Raw genomic sequence first — 16,916 nt, forward strand, 5'->3', positions numbered from 1 at the left:
CATGACTTGGCCTTGCAAGCGGGCAGGTGCCTGTGGGCCTCCTCGCACCCCTCCAGTGGGTGTCTTCTCCTTGGCTTGTCCTGCAGCACGTCTGCTGGCACAGCCAGCAAGTGCCCATGTGATGCGGTGCCAAAAAAGCAGTTGTGAATTTGAAGCCACACCAAGGTGAAGTGTTTTCACTCCTCCTGCCCTTGTTTCTGGTGCAGCATGGCCCAGCCTGGCTGAGCCTTCATTGTGTCAAGGCTCAGGGAAGCTGACCCCTTCTTCCACTTTAAAATGTACTTATCTGAAGTTGAAAGTTATATCAAACCCTCCCAAAGCAGAGGTTTCTGAGAATAACTTCTGTGACTAATCCAAACCCGTAGGCCTCATTGGAAGGGACTTTGCAGCTTTGTTTTTCCTTCTAAAGAATGCCCAGCATATGTCCTGACAATTAGTCAGAGTGCCCAAAAATACCCGTCAGCCCTGCAAGCTGATCTCCTTCGGCTCTTGGAGCAGAGACAGACGCAGGATTATGCACTGCCGGGCTTTGGGAAAGGTTATTTTTAAAATGGCCACATAACAAGGGTGATTTGGCCCTTTCAGCCACCAGCGCTGTCTAACAACTGAAAGTGTAGGTAGCCAAATGCTAATCTTGCTCGAGGTGACTGTCCTGTGCCCAGGGTAATGGGCTGGTTGTCCTGCTAAACCCATACACCAGGGCTGGCTCCTGTCAGCTCTAAATCAGTGCTCAGGGAATGGCCATGGGGCCTGTGCCAGGTTCAGACGGTGCTTTGATGGTGTGCTGGATGCTAGGAAATCTTCCCAACCAGCATGCCAGTGCTCAGAAGGGCATGTCCTTCTCATTGAAGCAGTGGCTTGTCTTCGTCCTTAGTCAGGCAGCGTGGTTCTGCCCAGCCCTTTTCTGAGAAGCTTTTGCTTTAACCTCTGACCACCTGAGCTGAAGTTGTCTATCCTCAGAGTCTCCCACGTGCTGCATTTCTGGAGAATGTTTTGCCAGAATCACAGTCCATTCACAAACAGCTCTTTCTTCTCCCCTGAAAATAAAGGGGAAGCACCAAGGCTCTTTGGTCCTGCAAAGTGATGCTTGTGTGGGGTTTTGGCTTAGCCCACTGTGCTGTGGGGGTGGAGGAAGGAGGTCTGCAGGACTAATTGCCCAGTAGCTTCCCAAGAACATGATGTTTTTGCTAGAAAACATCATGCCAAAATAATTTCCAGCCTTTGGAGGAAAAGCTTGGGCATGGGCTGCAGTGCCCACCTTACAAGTCTTCCTTGCTATCGGGTCCTGTTGAATGCATGCAGGAGGATTTTGGGGCTACTGGAAACCCATGTGGGGGATGCTGGAGAGCGTGTGTGTTGTAGCTGACGTTTGGGTAGCTGCTAATTTCTGACTTGTAGCGGGTAGATTTCCAGGGAAGGTGAATGACCCAGCTTTCAAGCAGTGATGCAAACTAATAGGCGAACTTCCTTCTGTGCTCTCCACGGTGAGCTGTTTAACTTCACTGGGGGAGAGCATTGCTCACCCGGCTGCCGTGCCTGTGAGAAGTAATTGAAAGCAATTAGGAGTGCAGAGATCATAATGGAGGTTGTGAAATATTATTTCAGTGATGGCTCACTAACAACTTGGTGAAGCCTCGACATGAGCATTTATTGTGTGGGTATGGTAGGATTATATTGCTGTGAGTGCTCATCAGACCTCATCTTTCCTGGAAAAGACTGCTGTGCTGCATGGCTGGGATCAGCGTGGTATTTATTTGACAGGGACTTAAGTTACTTTTCTCAGCTCTGAAGCTGGGGCTAAGCCATGGGGGAAAAGCTGTGCCTGGCAAACCTTTGCCTCACATTTGAATCCCCTGGTCATTCCTCCTCCACATGACTGCATCTAAACTTGAACAAAGAAAGATCCCTGCAGTTGGCCAAGATCACTCTAAAGAGCAACGCTGTCCTAAACATGAAGCTTTGGGATTATAACCTGGAGTAATAACTGAATTGTAGTGCAGCTTGCTTGGCCCCAGGGAGTACTCCTCCGAGGACCACATCAGCCCTGGTAAAAGATGTAGTGAGCAGAAGCTACAGAGCTTCTTGCAGGGGCCTGGTGAGCGTGGGTGAGAGCGTGGCACTGCTGGGACCCCGACATGCCAACCTGGAGACCATCGCCATGGTCTGATGACCGTGCCAAGACCATGCAGGCTGCTTCTCCCGTGCCTGCTGGCTCATCTTCCCTGGTAAATGTTGCACGCCTTATTTCTGCACCCTCAGCTGCTTTTGTGATAAATGAACTTGCAAGAACCAGCTGATTTCTGCTCCTGTCAGGGCACATGACTCCTGAGGAGGACTTCATGAGGTGCATTGAGGCTGCTTTGCTCAAACTAGGCACTGCTGAGTGGATCTGTGCACGACGCAGCTGTAAGACTGCTGGGGAGGAAGAGGTGAATGCTGTGTTTGAGGGTTTTTAGCCTAGTAATGGGCTTGATGCTCCTAGAGGGCATCTGAATCAGACCAGTCTTGGCAGTGCATGTGGATCTTTCAAGAGGAGCAAAAGAGGCCTTTGTGTCCACTTAGGGCTGGCTGATGTCCAGGCACATTCAGACCTGTTGCTTTCACCTTGCAGTTCATGCAAGGAGGTTGAGGGCAGCCCGCTGAGCCTCCCAGTCTGCTGCCGGCACACTCACAACTCCTCTCTGCTGACTGTGTCGAGGCAGAAGGACATGAGAGACAGAGCTGGAAAGAGAAATGCAGCCCAGATTTAACCTAGTGCATTTAAGACCAATACATTTGTCTTTCTAAGAGATATTTTAAAAAAAATCTTCAGCATTTTGGGACTGTTCCTTTCTGAGCTTGTACTGAAGGTCTAAATCTAACTGTAGGGACCACAGCAGGCACTCGGCATCTTTGCTGCTGGAAGATACAGTCTTGGCGTCTTGTCTGTAATACAGCAAAGAGCCACAGGGAGGAGGGAGCAGAGATAGGAGGAAATGCACTTTCTTGTGCTGTTAATTTGAAGCCAACCCTGAGCAGCACCTAATAGTGCTTCAGCCTCTTCTCACCCCAGTCCTTTCTGGAGCTTGCATGTCCTGAGGCTGCTGCCATGGATCTGGATGGTGCCTGCACGCCACCACGCTGCGGATTCTGTTCTCCAACCCTGACACAGCCAGGAGGGGGGACAAGAGCTGAACAAAGCCTTGAGTCTACCAAGCAGCTCTTGATTTATGTGCAGATACTCCCCCCAGGCCTTGGTGTCACTTGGCTTTCAGTAGCAGGCAGAGGTCTGCCATGTCAGCAACAGGCGATAGGAAGAAGTGCCAGTCAGGAGCATGTGTAGAGGGGAGCTGCAGAGCAGATGGCAGCAGGGAAATAAATTTGGAGAAGCCATGGGAATAGTCCTGGAAACAGTCCAGCCTGTGGATGGAGGCAGATGGGAAAAACCCAGTTTATAGCTCTTTCCAGTTTTGCTATTTTTCAGATGCCTTTATTTCCAGCTCCGTTATCTCTTGACCATTCTTTCCTGTCTTTCTTACTTTCCTTACTACACCCTCATCCTTATTTTTTTCTCTCTTCTTATCCTACCTTCTTTTCCACCTTTTGTTTCTGCTCACATCATATCTGAGTTCATGAAGGGTCACTCTGTCTGTGTGTGCCTCCTTATAACTCTGTTCCCAGTTCCTCTATCCTTACCTTCACAGCTGATCCTAAAAGCTTCCCTAAAAGGCTCAGCACACAGAACCCAGCTGTGGGCTGGAGTTCAGCATGGAAGAAGGGAAAACACCTTATGTGTCTTTGCCATGTGCCATTTCCTTCTCCACCATCCCTTCTGAGCTGGTTGCCTGAGGGCACGGGGCTTGCCTGATGGCTGGTATGTTGCAGCGATGTCCTTGCTGGTTTTGCTCTGGATGTGGGTACATCCCATGTGAACCAGGGTGTCTCTGTCTTGTGTTCACCTGAGTGCCTGCAGGATGCTTCAGGGGTGCGGAGCCGTGTAGCCTTGTATGCAGAATGGGGGAACCGAGCCAGGTTTGAGTCTTCTGAAGCATTTTTGTGATACTTCAAAGAGAAACTGTCTGGTTTGGAACTGAACAGGCTTTGAAAGGACTTGGAAAGTATTTGAAAAGACTAGGTGGAAACTCCCCATTTTGGTTGAGGTGTGTTTGTGGGTGGCACGCAGGGTCCCTGGCTGGGGGGGAGCAGGGGCCATCCCCTGGCAGCCCTCTCCAGATGATCTGCAACGCTCTGCAGTGCTTTCACTAGAGCAGAGCCAGTGCTGGGAGCAGGAACCACATGAGATACTGTGTGCTTGGAGATCTGGATCAGCCCCAGGGGTCAGTCCCGGATCCCAAACCTGCCTGGTGTTTCCTTGACAATGGGGCTGCTGTCTCCTCTTCCTGCTGATGGACCAGCTGCAAGTGCAAAGGTGGGCTTGTTCTTGGAGAGACCTGTACCTGTGTCCTCTCTCCTCTTAAGCCCAATTCCTTTGTTGGTTGGCTTCCTGCAATCTCTGCCTTTATATGTATTTTTAAAAAAATTATTTTGTTTCGTTTCTGCCTCAGAAGAGCCAAGGGATGTTTAACTGAGGTCTGCAATAGGTTTGGCAGAAGGACTGCGCTCTGCTGTGGGAGAACACACATTGCATGCAACCTAAAACAGATTTAAAACTTAAAAATCACCTGAATCTGCTGTGCTGATACTTGAAAAGGATGAAGTGCTTGTGTAAATGGTGAGTGGGAGCAAACCTGGATGTGGAGGGCTAACCCCTATGCTGCCGGGGCAGCCCTGGCCGATGGGACCGTGCAGGTCCTGTGCTGTCACAGTAGCAGCCTCCAGCTGGAGAGAGGGCATGGAGCGAGTCCAGCACTGCCTGCACGACAGGGAGGGTAGGGAGCAATATGGGGCTCTTGTTTTGTGGGGACCCTGGGGAATGGCTAGTGTGCTTTTCTAATGCAGGTTAACTGTGCATCGCTAAGCAGTGTGTATAGCAGCAGAAGGTACAGCGTTGCCCTGAGAAGTGGACAGGTGCTCTTCTCTTGCTCATATTTACTGCTGCTTGGTTCTTTCTTTGATGATGGTGACTAATAGTTCATCAATGTCTGGGTTATACCGGCTCTATTTAAGACTTTCTGCCCACTGAGTGACAGCAGGATGTGCGAGCAAGCTGAGACTCCCAGACCTTTACTGGCAGGATTGTTAGGGCAAGAAAATACTCTGGAAACCACAATGTGAATCATTTGTCTATCCGAGTGGATGACACTATGTCCCAGCCATGCCACTTTGCGGTCAGACCTGTGCGGTGGGATCAGTGTGTCCAGTCCAGCTCCCTGGAGTCCTGAAAACCTACAGGACAGGTTTAATGTTAAAAACATGGAAACCCAAGCCTGCATGCCCTGCTGTGCACTCACTGATATGTTTGTAGCACTCTCTTTCTCTGGAACCTGTGGGTGGGTGGTGCCTGGCTAACAGAGCTCAGACAGGGCTGGCATGTCTCTTCTCTGGGGCACCCTCCCTTTCCTGGAGGCTTCCGCTCCCTGCCATGTTTCACAGGATAATGATGTCTCTTCTTGGTACTTGTGCTATACCTTGCAACAATGTTGTGTTTAATCACCTGGGTTTGCAGGGAGGAAGAGGAGCTTGGGGAGAAGGTGGGAATTGTCCAAGGTCATATGGCTAAAGCCAGTTAAAAAGCCAAGAGCAGCCCTGTCCTCTCAGCAAGGGCTGTTCCTCAGCCCATCCCTGCTGCACTGACCCAGGGGGGATAAATTAAAAACAAAATGGCCTTTTTATTACAGACTGCTCTGGGGAATCACTGGAGGCTTTGCAGAGTGAGCTGTGCCATCAAGTGCTGCTCTGGGGAGTTTCATGGTGAAGCTTCATGAGCATCAGCAGAGCTGGGTTGTCTGCCTGGTTTTTGGCCAGGCTTTCTCCTGCCCACCTCCTCCAGCCCACGCCTGTTGTCGTGCTGAAAACACACATGCATTTGTGCACGTGAAACGTTTTGATGGCCAGGTGTCCATCCCTACTCTCCACATGCCTCTGCAATGCTGTCAAACCACCGCTGAATTGCAGCCGCCTCTGGGGTGGGACGCGGCAGCTGCTGACACAGCAATGCTGTCCTGCCTTTTAGGATGGGGAGCAGAGGTTGCCATTTCTAATTGAAATACGAGGGTATTCTTGGGGAAGTAGGAAATGACTGAGTGGGAGGGTGCCAGTGCTTTGTGTAGGCAGCTAGAAAGGAATGAGACTGGTTAATGGTGCAAGCTCTACGTGCATTGCCAAAAATGAACTCATGTCTGTAAATATTACACTGCGTGCAGCAAGATTAGCACAGGAAAATACCAGTTGTTAGGGTTCCGGTTACCATCTGAATTATGCAAACAATTTGCTTGAGTTTATAGATGAGCTGGGGCAGAATAACGTTGGGTTTTTCCTAGCCAAAGTGTTTTAATGTGCTAGTATTTTAGCACGTTTCCCAGCCTCAATCTGCTACACAAGTGGATCCATGCTGTGCTCTTCTGGGACAGCATGTTGTCAAGTGTGGCTTTTTCCAGGCCCTGTTGGAAACTCGGAGATGTTGGGATGCTGGTGAGATGCTGACCTTGCATGTGTGCTACCTGGGGGCCCTAACATGGGCATGAAGGCCCAAGAGGTCACCGACCCCGGTGCTGGGGCTGGAGGCTGTGCACACTCTGCCACACGTGTGTGGTCGAGGAGCTCTCGGGACCTCTGCAGCAGGAACATGGAGATGTTCCCAGTTCCTGGCTGTAGGAGGGCCACTCAGGCTGAGGATGACGGTTGCTGTTTAGAGGCCAGACACCGCCGCGATGGGCTCTGTGGAAGGAATGATAAACATTGGCTCTTCCCAGTGGCTGTCAGGGAGGTTAACTGACTTTCCCACGGCCAGTGTCGAGGCGGGATTAGCAGCTGGGTGTCCCTGGCCCCCGGCCCTGAGCATGCACCGCCGCCAATTCCGTAACCCGGGGCAAGCGCGCGGCCGTGGAGCTGCCGCTGCCTGTGTGTCCTCGTGGGAGCCAGCCCTGAGCCAGAGCTCCCTCCGCTCCCTGTCGTGACTTTGGTGGAAATACATTGGTTGAAGCCATGGAGCTGGGGTCTTCCAGGGAGCTCCGTGGGTGCCTGAGTAAAGAGCCAGTGCTCTCTATAAGACCCGTGCTGGGGAACGAGCCCAGCCATACCGTTAGATGCTAGAGAAGCCCTGTAGTCATGAAACCTGGCTTTCCAAGTGCTGCTGTTCAGGGACTTGTTTACTTTGAGTAGTTAATGTCTTGAGCTTCCTTAGGGTAAAAGCTGGAGGAGGACCAGGTACGGTAGTTTTACTGCCAGTAAAACTTCAGCGTGACCCTTGTGTTGAAGGCAAGTCTAACCTCCCCCATGAAGGTATCTTCTATTCCTTCTGTGGGCTGTCAGCTGGGTCCCCAGGGGTACAACCCACATCCTTCCTGGGCCCTACAGCCAGGGGACAGCACCTTGCAGTCTCTCCTGGCCCCCATGGGGCTGTGATCTTCCTCTTCAGCAACAGCGGTGCAGAACTAACGTCGGGTCTGTAATTTAGCTCAGGACTGTTACAAGACGCAATCTAGCTCTAAAGCCAAGGCCAAATAGTACTAGCATGGGGTCAAGTTCCTGAGGCACACTCTGCCTTTGGGACTAATTTGGGTGCTGAGTAGCCAGGCAGGTATTTACATGTTGCCTACAGAGACCTAGAGGTCTCTGGATCCTATTCTTCTCCCTCAGATCACCTAAAATGGTAAGAATTTTCAAGGGGGATTAAGGTTGTGATCTCTGGGGAGGGGAATGGACATCTGGTAGGAGTCCCGTCCATATTAATAGCCTCCGTTTAAATGTATGTTATCAAACGGGGCAGCTCCTTATCGGCCAAGAGACTGTGAACTCTGTTACCTAAGGGGCTGCTGGTGACTTTGGGCTGCTAATCATGGCTTTCCACAGGCACACAGGTAAAGTGGATGTGCTGCCAGGTGTTGTGGGAGAAACCCCATGTGTGCGATGCCTGGTAAACGGGGAGGAAGGTTTTGTTAAGAGGCTCCTGCACCAGAGAAATAACTCTTTTGAACGCAGTTTTAAGCCTCAGCAATCTGCAGCTGTAACTAATGATGGCAAGTGGGTTTATAACCAGTGTGGGGGACTGGCACTGGGAGCGCAGTGGTGGCGGCGGCCTCATCTATTTTGTAAGCTTCATTGGATGGTAAGTGTTTTTGTATCCGCTGCTGTGGGAAGGCTGGGGCTCAGCTGTTATCTGAGAAAGACTAGGTGAAAATGGGGGATGACGCTCTTCCTTGCAGTGAGCAGTTATTTCAGTGAGCAGGGGAAACCTGTAGCTGAGGGGAGTGTGCAGAAGCCCAGCATGTAAACCCAGATGGTTTGCTTGGCTCTGGTGGGAGGGTTGTGGTCACTCCCTCTTCTCTGTGTTTGTCTTGTAGATCAAAAGCGCTGACCCTCATCAGTGGCAGGAAAACGTTAACTTTTTTTTCCCATTAACACTGACAGGAATCTTGAGAGCATGCTTTGCGTGTCCCCCATGGCATGTAAATGGTGGTGGTGTGTCTTCCCATCCAGACTAAACTCCTCTAGCCTTCCAATTACAGACAATTGAAAGCTCTTCAGGATTTTTAAAAGCTTATCTGATTCTTAAAAGCTAACCATGTTTGTGTGTGTGTCCAGTGTGTGTTTACATCACAACATACAATTAGACATAGCCCAGGGGGTGGATGTGCCTGGGGAGAGGGTGTCAAGTTTGGGGCACAGTTCCTGTGGGCATCAAAGCGAGCCAGGGGACAGAGGTGCTTATGAGACTTGGTTCAGAACACAGAGCCTCTTCTAAACTGGGGACGAGAGTCACAGCATGCTGTTCAACGTCACGCTCAGTCTCCCAGGACAAGGCACGAGCAGGACGCTTGTTGCATGGCACGCAGCTACTTAAGATTTGCTTGTGTGATGCAGATATACTTTCTGCAAGGTATCTTCCTGAGTAAATTCTGACTTTTGTGGATTTTTAAACATCTCGAAGGTGTTTAAAAAGTGTGATCCATTCAATTAAAATGTAAGAAGTGATTTAGTTTTTAACTTCAGCCCACAAGGCTGACTGATGCTGTAGCATCTTTTTATTATACTCCCAGCTGTATCTTTGTTTTCTCTCTCATCTTTCTCGGGGAGGTGTTCTCAGGGGCAAGAACCCATGGGTTTGATGCTGTGCTGTACGATAAAATGCTGAAGTGTTTTCTGAGCAGATGCTGTGGTTGGAGTGCTTCCACCAACAAGTTATAGGGCAGCGTCTGCTCCCACACCCCACGGGGAGCCCTGCTCTCCGGGACAGCTGCAGTGGGGTACCGTAGTGCCTGTCATGGGGGGGTGGGTGAATCATCCACACCAGAAGAAAGGCTCACGTTCGGCTCTTGGGAGCACCTGGGCATGAGAAAGGCATCCAGCCACTGAGATGGGGGCAGGTCCATGCATAGCTGGGAACATAATTGAGGAGTTTCAAAGGTCAAAGCTTAAGGCAGTCGCAGAGTGACCTACAGAACAGCCCTCGCTTGCTTTAGTCAATCTGATTAGGTTTGAAAGGTTTGGGCTTCACTGCTTAAACTCTGCTTAAGTGCTCAGCCTTACTGGAGGCAGTGATGTGCACTCTGGGAGCCTTGTTAGCCTAAGCTGAGCTCTGTGTTAAGTGCAAAAGCGAGCCCTGAGGGAAGTGTTTGCAGGGCTGGAGCAGTGTATTTTTTTAATAGCAGGTCCCTACTTCCCTGGGGAACTGTGAAGATTTAATAATGATTGGGACGTGCTTAGACATGGTGGCAATAGGACTGTAGGGAATGTTTTTGGCAACCGCCTGAGGAACTTGGAGCTGTTCTTGTTCTAAATAAAGAAGCTTCCATTTTATCAACAGACTAATTTTTGAATTATAGAGTATGAGAGTCGCACGTGTCCCAGCCTGGCAATGGAAGAGCACAGTTCTCCACTTGTTACTGCCATCCCTCACAGCAAAAATGACCTGTAAAGAATTTTTTTCTTTCCTTTGTCTTTGCAAATGTTTGTTGTCTAGGGCAGTGTGCCAGTGACCTTGAGGTACAGTCCCAACTGTTGCTTTGCGTTTCAGATTAATGGGACCCTTCTTTTAAGGGTATTCCCTGGTATTTATAGCAGACCACGCGGCATTGCATAGAGGAATGCTGAGAATAGTAACTCAGGTGACAGGCCAGGGGATGCCAGGTTGTGAGCTGAAATAGGCAGGGGTAGCCAATACCTGGTGGTGTGGGGGCTGTGTGTACTCAGTCTGCTGAGAAAAATAAAACTGATGGAATCAAAAGGCAGTTGCTTGTTTCCTTCTGTATTGCCATAGAGCATGCAGCTGTGCATAGGGCAGAGTGTTAAAGCCTTCAGCCTCATCTTGTTTCCTAAGTAGCAGAATAATTGTAAAGTACAGTTTCCCTGGTTGCTTTTAGAGACCACACTCCAAGTTCTTCCTTGGTGGTTTATGACATTTAAACATATTCCCCAAAGACATTAACACATACCCTGTGTTAAGTGCTTTGCTTATCAGCTATGATTCAGCTCCCTTTGCTGAGTTCTTCAGTTTCATTTGTTGTGCAAACCACTGCCATGCTGCCTTGTGGTGTATAGCTCGACTGAACCTGGAGCAACCAGCCCAGGGGTGGTGGGAGAGGCAGGAGGCTGTGTTAATCCAATAGTTTTAGTGGGGTGGCACTTCTTAGGTCTGTGCCCTTTCCATCCCCAAACTTGCCGTGCTGCAGGGTACAGCCCTGACCCTGGCCATTGGCTGGGAGAGCCCTTGACTGTGCCACAGCATGACTTGAGGTGCGTGGAAGCTGGCAGAGCCCAAACATTTGAGATGTGCGTTTGAAAGATGAAAGGCATGGTTGTCCAAGGGCTGAGGGGCTGTTTTTTGAAAAGCAGCAGATGCTCTCTGAGGACAAGTGGCTAACTGGCACCTCTGTGGTCAGGTAAATGTTAGGGTTGAATTCCAGTGGGTCTTTGTGCCAAATAGCCTGATACTTGAGAAGGCCACTGGTTTGGCCAGCTTCCCTCAAACTGTAGCCAAATCCATCAGGGAGCTACATTTAGACAGCACCCTGCCAGGGCTGGTGGCAGAGGGACACCTTGCTTAAAGGGGGGGGGTTAGTTTCTGGAAGTATTGATGGATTTTTCTTCAGCTCTTGTTTTTATCGAGGGTCCTCTAGGCTATTTCAGGATGGGCACATACTGCACTTACTCCTCCCCCCGACAGCCTGAGCTCTCTCTTCTCACCTGCTTCTCTCCAGAATATCCTGTGCGCATGGACGTCAGCCTGGGCCCGAGAATAGTTCCAGTCTGTCCATACTTTTTCTCCGTTTCCTAATTCCGCTTCTGTGGCCCCAGAGTCAAGCTGAAGTGGGATTTGGATCAGTGCATGTCCTCAGGGTATGTGATTCTCCTGGGGTTACACAGGAGACACTTGACCAGGCTGTTGGTTCACCGTAGTCTGGTGTAAAGGTACAGCCACAGAAACTGTGTTCAAATAACTTCCAAGCTGCACCACCTGCATGTACTGCTGTTGGTTTAAGCACAGCGTGGTGAAATGAAGCACAAAGGTACAGCACTTACGGTTTTAGTGGTTAGTTTGATGAATGCTTACCCTGAGCACTGAATTTTGTGTTGCTGTAGCACGGTTGTACCACTGGTGTGAATTCCTGCTGCGTGCTCAGCAGCTGCTGCACAGCTCGTATGGGGAAGCTATGGGTATGCAGTGTGCACTAAAATAAAGGCCCCGAGGAAACGCAAGGAGGAGTCGTGGGTTTTGCATATACCCAGTATATTCTTAGTTTCATGGCTTGTTTATTTTCCAAGCAGCAAAGACAGGCCGGAGTTAATATACCTGGAAGCTCTGGAAAGTTAAGCTGTGGGTACCTGGTGCAGCTGAAGGGTGAACAGGTTATTAAGGAGATAAACATCTCCAAAACCGTGATCTGCTGCCAACCAGGCTTTAGAAGATGTATTTATTTTTTTACTGAGACAACAAATACCTGTCTGTTTACTTTCTGTGAGAGGGGACAGAACTGCTTAGGAGACCAGCAGTAGGATGCTGAATGCCTCTTCCCCAGGGCAGCAGAGCTCTGAAGTCTCCGTGGCCACTTGCCTCACTCTAGGGAAAATGATCCCGTGGTCCCAGCACAGCTGCTACTGGTGCAGGGCCCCATTCTGCCACAGACTGGTGGCTTTTGGGGCTGGGTGGGCTGATCCTGTGGGAGGGTTGCAGGAGATAGTCTGGCTAACGTGGTCTCTTGGCACGGCATGGGTGAGCAGAGATCACGAGCAGCCAGCACGTTTGTTGGGACAGCATGGTCAGTGTTTGCATCCTCACTGCAGGCAAAGGGATAGAGGTGCCTTTTTGGGGTCTAGATCAGGGTAGGGATGACACCACCGAGGGCAGAAAGCTCCTGTAAGAGCTTTTCTGCTTCCTGGAAGAAAATTTATGCCCCAATGTATATATGAGAGGGGCCTTTTGGTCCATGAGATGGCACAAGGCAGGCAGAACAGGCCTGCCAGCCTGCACAGCTCAGCTCCTGGGGCTGACAGGCACAGTGTTAATTTGTCTGTGGAGCTCCAAAGCTGCTGTGATAAATGTATGTCTCCCATTAGCACATGATGCATTACATGGGAACACAGGATTGTGTTACTTCCTGAGCCATATGTTCACGATTATGTGTTCTGGTTGAAAGCAACCCTAAACCTGAGACCAGGAACGTTTCGATACCATTTGCACTGGACTCTGTGCAATTGCATTTCTTCTAAATAAAACCCACTTGCTTGATAAAGCTCTGCAGAGCTGGCCGTGGCTCACATAGTTTCCGTGCTTCTCAGCTGTTTGTTTGTTTCATTTACTTGAACTGGTACAAACACAACCCCTGGGTAGTAGTCAGCAGGACGTGGCCGTCTCCTGACCTTGGCAAGGCGGCATTTCCAGACCTCGGTCACCACAGTGTGCAATTCCTGCCAGCTTGGCCTCCAGCCTGCTTCTGTAAAGTTTGAGGGGAAGGGTGTGAACCCGCTCCCCACCTCTGCTGCAGCCTCGCTGTGCGATGCTCCTCTCCAGGAATATCTGTCTTGCTTTCTGCAAGAGAAATGCTCCAACTTGTTCTGGCCTGGCATTGTGGAAAGGGTGACAAAGGGGAGAGACAGTGAGATGACTCTTGGATTTTAAAATCTACAAAGCAATAGCATGAGTCCAATCTCCTGCCCCAACATCATCTACTGCCTGTCCAGCAGCTTCTTGAGCTCAGAGATGAGGCAGAGGGAGAGCTCTGAAATAGCAGTAAAATGTTCATTTGCAGGCAGGCATCTCCCCGGGCTTTGCACATGGCTGTGTCGGGGCTGCTCATGGTGTGCTGCCAACAGCATGTTACTCTGACAGAAAAGAAGCAAAGGGGTTGTAGAGGAGATGGTGGAGGCAGCAGCCACCCCTCACTTCTTGCTGAGGTGTCTGGGCAGTGTCAGGAGCTGTTGGGTTTGATGTGCTCTCCTCTGTTGAGGTTTGCTCAGCTGGCACCTCTGCTGCAAGGCCCCTCTCCTCTCTAAGATGGAAACAATCTCTTGGCCTCAGGGGCTCCCGTGCCAGTGTGGGCATTTCTCATGCTGACAGCTTGGCCCACACAGTTGATGGTACCTCTAGAATTACTGGGGTGGGCAAGTGTCCAAGAAAAAGCTGTGTAAACAGGTCCTCGTGCCGTGACAACACAACAGTCCTGCCTGCGCAGCATCCCACAGCTGAGAGCGAGCCCAGTGGCGTCCCGCTGACCCTCCCTTGCCACCAGAGCACGGTGGGGAACAACGTACCCTCTCTACACCCCAAAAAGCCCAGAGCCCTGTTTGAGTTTATAAAGGTGCTGTGCTGGGGCTTGGAGCAGCACAGATGGAATGAGGAGCCACTGTGCTGCTGAGCTCCATCAGGAGCTGGAAGCAAAGCAGCCCCTAAACCCTGGGGCTTGGGAGCTTGGTGGGGTAGTCTGAGGTGAGGCTACAGGATGGAGGTGCTAATGGCCTCCCCCACCTCACAGCAGGAAGCAATTTATATTGCCTGTCCTTGTCCTTCTCCCTTTCCTGCTCTGTGCTGGCGCTGCAGCTCTATCAGGCAAAGAATAATTAAATTTCCTCTTGGCAGCCCCCATTGCCAGACCGCTGCCACAACTCGTCTGGTTGCTAATGGTGCGGAAAGTTCAGGGCTGTGTCCTGGGTTGGTGGTTAGGGGGAAACGGGGCTCTGCGGTGCTGGGGGCTGCAGGGGCAGGGATGGAGCTGCGTTTCTGGGACAGCACAGGCTAGCAGAGCCCTGCCGGAGATTTTGCAGCCCCCTCGCAGGAGCGTTGCCAGCTCCCTCTGAGGAAGGGTGTGGGGAAATGGAGGGAGCTGTTAGCAGAAGTGGTCTGGGAGGCTGAGACCGGGTGTGCAGGCTGGGGTGGGTGTCTGGGGAGAAAGCGTGAGCGTGCACCTCCAGCCAAAGTGGAAAATTCTCTGGTCGAGAGCCCTCGCACCCGCTGATGTCCTGGCTCCCTGGCCGTGGTGAAACATCACACCTTGGCAGGGCCCTGCTGCTATGAACTGAAGAAGTATCTTTACATGTAGGGAGATCTTTTCTTTCTTGGTTTGGTTTTTTTTTTTTTTCTTTTTTTCCTTATGACTTTATATGTGAAAGCCCGGTGAAAAGAGGCAGCTGGAACTTGCACAACTATCCAGCACAAAAGGCCTCGGAGGGCTGCAGCTGGCTGTGGGCTTAGGCTGGAAACATGGAAACTATTCTGCTCCGCTTGTGGTTGGCAGGGATTTCTGCGCACAAATCCTGCGGCGCCTCAGCCAGGACCTCGCCGAGGCCTGCGGTGGGCCTGGCCATAACGAACTAAGTGGCTCTCAGCGAGTGATTAGGTATCATTATCCTTGCTTGATGTGAAATATGTAAATAAAACCAGTCTAGTATCCTTCCTCTTAAGAAGGTGATGGGGAAGGCTGGTGTGGGACTCAGCCCTGTGCTCGCAGCAGGCTGGACCCCAGGAGGCAGAGTGCTGTGTTTCTGTGCTTGGCCAGAACTGCTGTAGGCAGAAATCTAGCATTCATATCTCAGATGGCTAGTGAAGGAACTGAAAATATTTGTGTTACTAATGCATTGCTGTATTGGGTTTGAGTGGCAAGATTTTGGTAGCAGGGGGGCTACAGGGGTGGCTTCTCTGAGGAGCTGTCAGAAGCTTCCCCCATGTCTGACAGAGCCAAGGCAAGGCGGATGCAAGATGGACCCACCGCTGGCCAAGGACAAGTCCATCAGTGATGGTGGTGATCTGGGATAGCATATTTAAGAAGGGGAAAAAAACCTGCACAACAGCAACTGCAGTGGGAGGGAGGAGTGAGAATATGTGAGAGAAACAAGTCTGTGGGCACCAAGGTCAGTGAAGAAGGAGGGAGAGGAGGTGATGCAGGCACTGGAGCAGATTCCTGTGCAGCCCATGGTGAGGCAGCTGTGCCCTGCACTGATGGAGGTTAATGGTGGAGCAGATCTCCACCTGCAGCCCGTGGGGGACCCCACGCTGGAGCAGGAGGATGTGCCTGAAGGAGGCTGTGACCCCGCGAAAAGCCTATGCTGGAGCAGGCTCCTGGAAGGACCTGTGGAGAGAGGAGCCCATGCTGGAGCAGTTTGTGAAGAGCTGCAGCCCGTGGGAAGGACTCGTGTTGGAGAAGTTTGTGGAGGACTGTCTCCCATGGGAGGGACCCCAGGCTGGAGCAGGGGAGGAGTGTGAGGAGTCCTCCTCCTGAGGAGGAAGGAGTGGCAGAGCCAGTGGATGATGAACTGACTGCAACCCCCATTCCCCATCCCCCAGTGCTGCTGTGGTAGAGAAATCAGGAGTAAAATTAAGCCTGAGATGAGGGTGGGGGGAAGGTGTTTTAAGATTTAATTTTTATTTCTCATTATCCTACTCTGGTAATAAACTAATTTCCCCAAGTTAAGCTGTTCTGCCTGTGATGGTAATTACTGAATGATCTCTCCATTGTTCTTATCTTGACCCATGAGCCTTGTGTTGCATTTTCTCTCCCCTGTCCAGCTGAGGAGGGGGATGATAGAGTGGCTTTGGTTGGTGCCTGGCATCCAGCCAGGGTCAGTCCACCACAATTGCTTTTGCTAGCTGCAGTGGTAAGCATTGTGCTCCCAGGAGGCAGGGCAGCCCCTGCCCTTGCTGAGCTCCAGAGCTTGGCCCCAGGAGTTGGCCAACATGGCTTTACTCTGTAGCCTGCATTCTTCTGAGACTTTATGGTTATTTCTCTCTCTGCATCCTAAATGGCATTTCATGACCTGGGACATTCAAGCTACCTTCTTAAGCAGGTGTTTGTGATTGCTGTGACCAAACCCAGGTTGTCTACTGCACCCAGCCTCTCTGAGTGTGATCGTTCGTTAGTCTAATCTAGACTCTAAAGACAAAGCTGGAGGCACCTGGAAAATGCCAGTGCAGTTGGTAGAGAACTGTTGTGTTTTATAAACCACTAAGCTGCCAGAATAGAAAAATTGTTCTAACATTCTGGCACCGAAGCTGCTTTCTCTACCAACAAGACCTTGAGGAACATGACATTACCGTGCATTCATTGCTGAGCCATCTTCCTGATACTTATTTACATAGACCCAAGAAGCTGGAGCAGTTATCAGGGCTTCCGTGCTGTAACATCACCCTCTTTTCTCTTGCAGGGCCTGGCAGTTACACTGTGGGCACCATGTCAGAGCGCTTTGACTGCTTCTACTGCCGTGACCCTCTGCACGGGAAGAAGTACGTGCAGAAAGAGGGTCGGCACTGCTGCGTCAAGTGCTTCGATAAGATCTGTGCCAACACCTGCATTGAGTGCAAGAAACCCATTGGAGCTGACTCCAAGGTG

The 16,916-nt window shown here is 50.8% G+C and overlaps 1 protein-coding gene across 5 annotated transcripts in view; it reads left to right on the forward strand.

Moving 5' to 3' along the window:
* Positions 1 to 16,916, forward strand: part of FHL1 (four and a half LIM domains 1) — a 33,470-nt gene that overhangs the window by 12,510 nt on the left and 4,044 nt on the right. For 2 of the 5 annotated variants that reach the window (XM_074914970.1, XM_074914971.1), the window contains exons 1-2: positions 7,862 to 7,958; positions 16,732 to 16,913. In XM_074914970.1, coding sequence (XP_074771071.1) covers positions 7,937 to 7,958; positions 16,732 to 16,913 — 204 coding nt within the window. In that variant the 5' untranslated portion in view covers positions 7,862 to 7,936. Of the gene's footprint in view, positions 1 to 7,861; positions 7,959 to 8,722; positions 8,726 to 11,478; positions 11,607 to 16,731; positions 16,914 to 16,916 lie in introns of those variants that run through there. The other 3 variants (XM_074914973.1, XM_074914972.1, XM_074914974.1) reach the window with 3 other exon arrangements.

The sequence above is a fragment of the Athene noctua genome, chromosome 11 (assembly GCF_965140245.1).
Source record: "Athene noctua chromosome 11, bAthNoc1.hap1.1, whole genome shotgun sequence".
Classification (NCBI taxonomy): domain Eukaryota; kingdom Metazoa; phylum Chordata; class Aves; order Strigiformes; family Strigidae; genus Athene; species Athene noctua.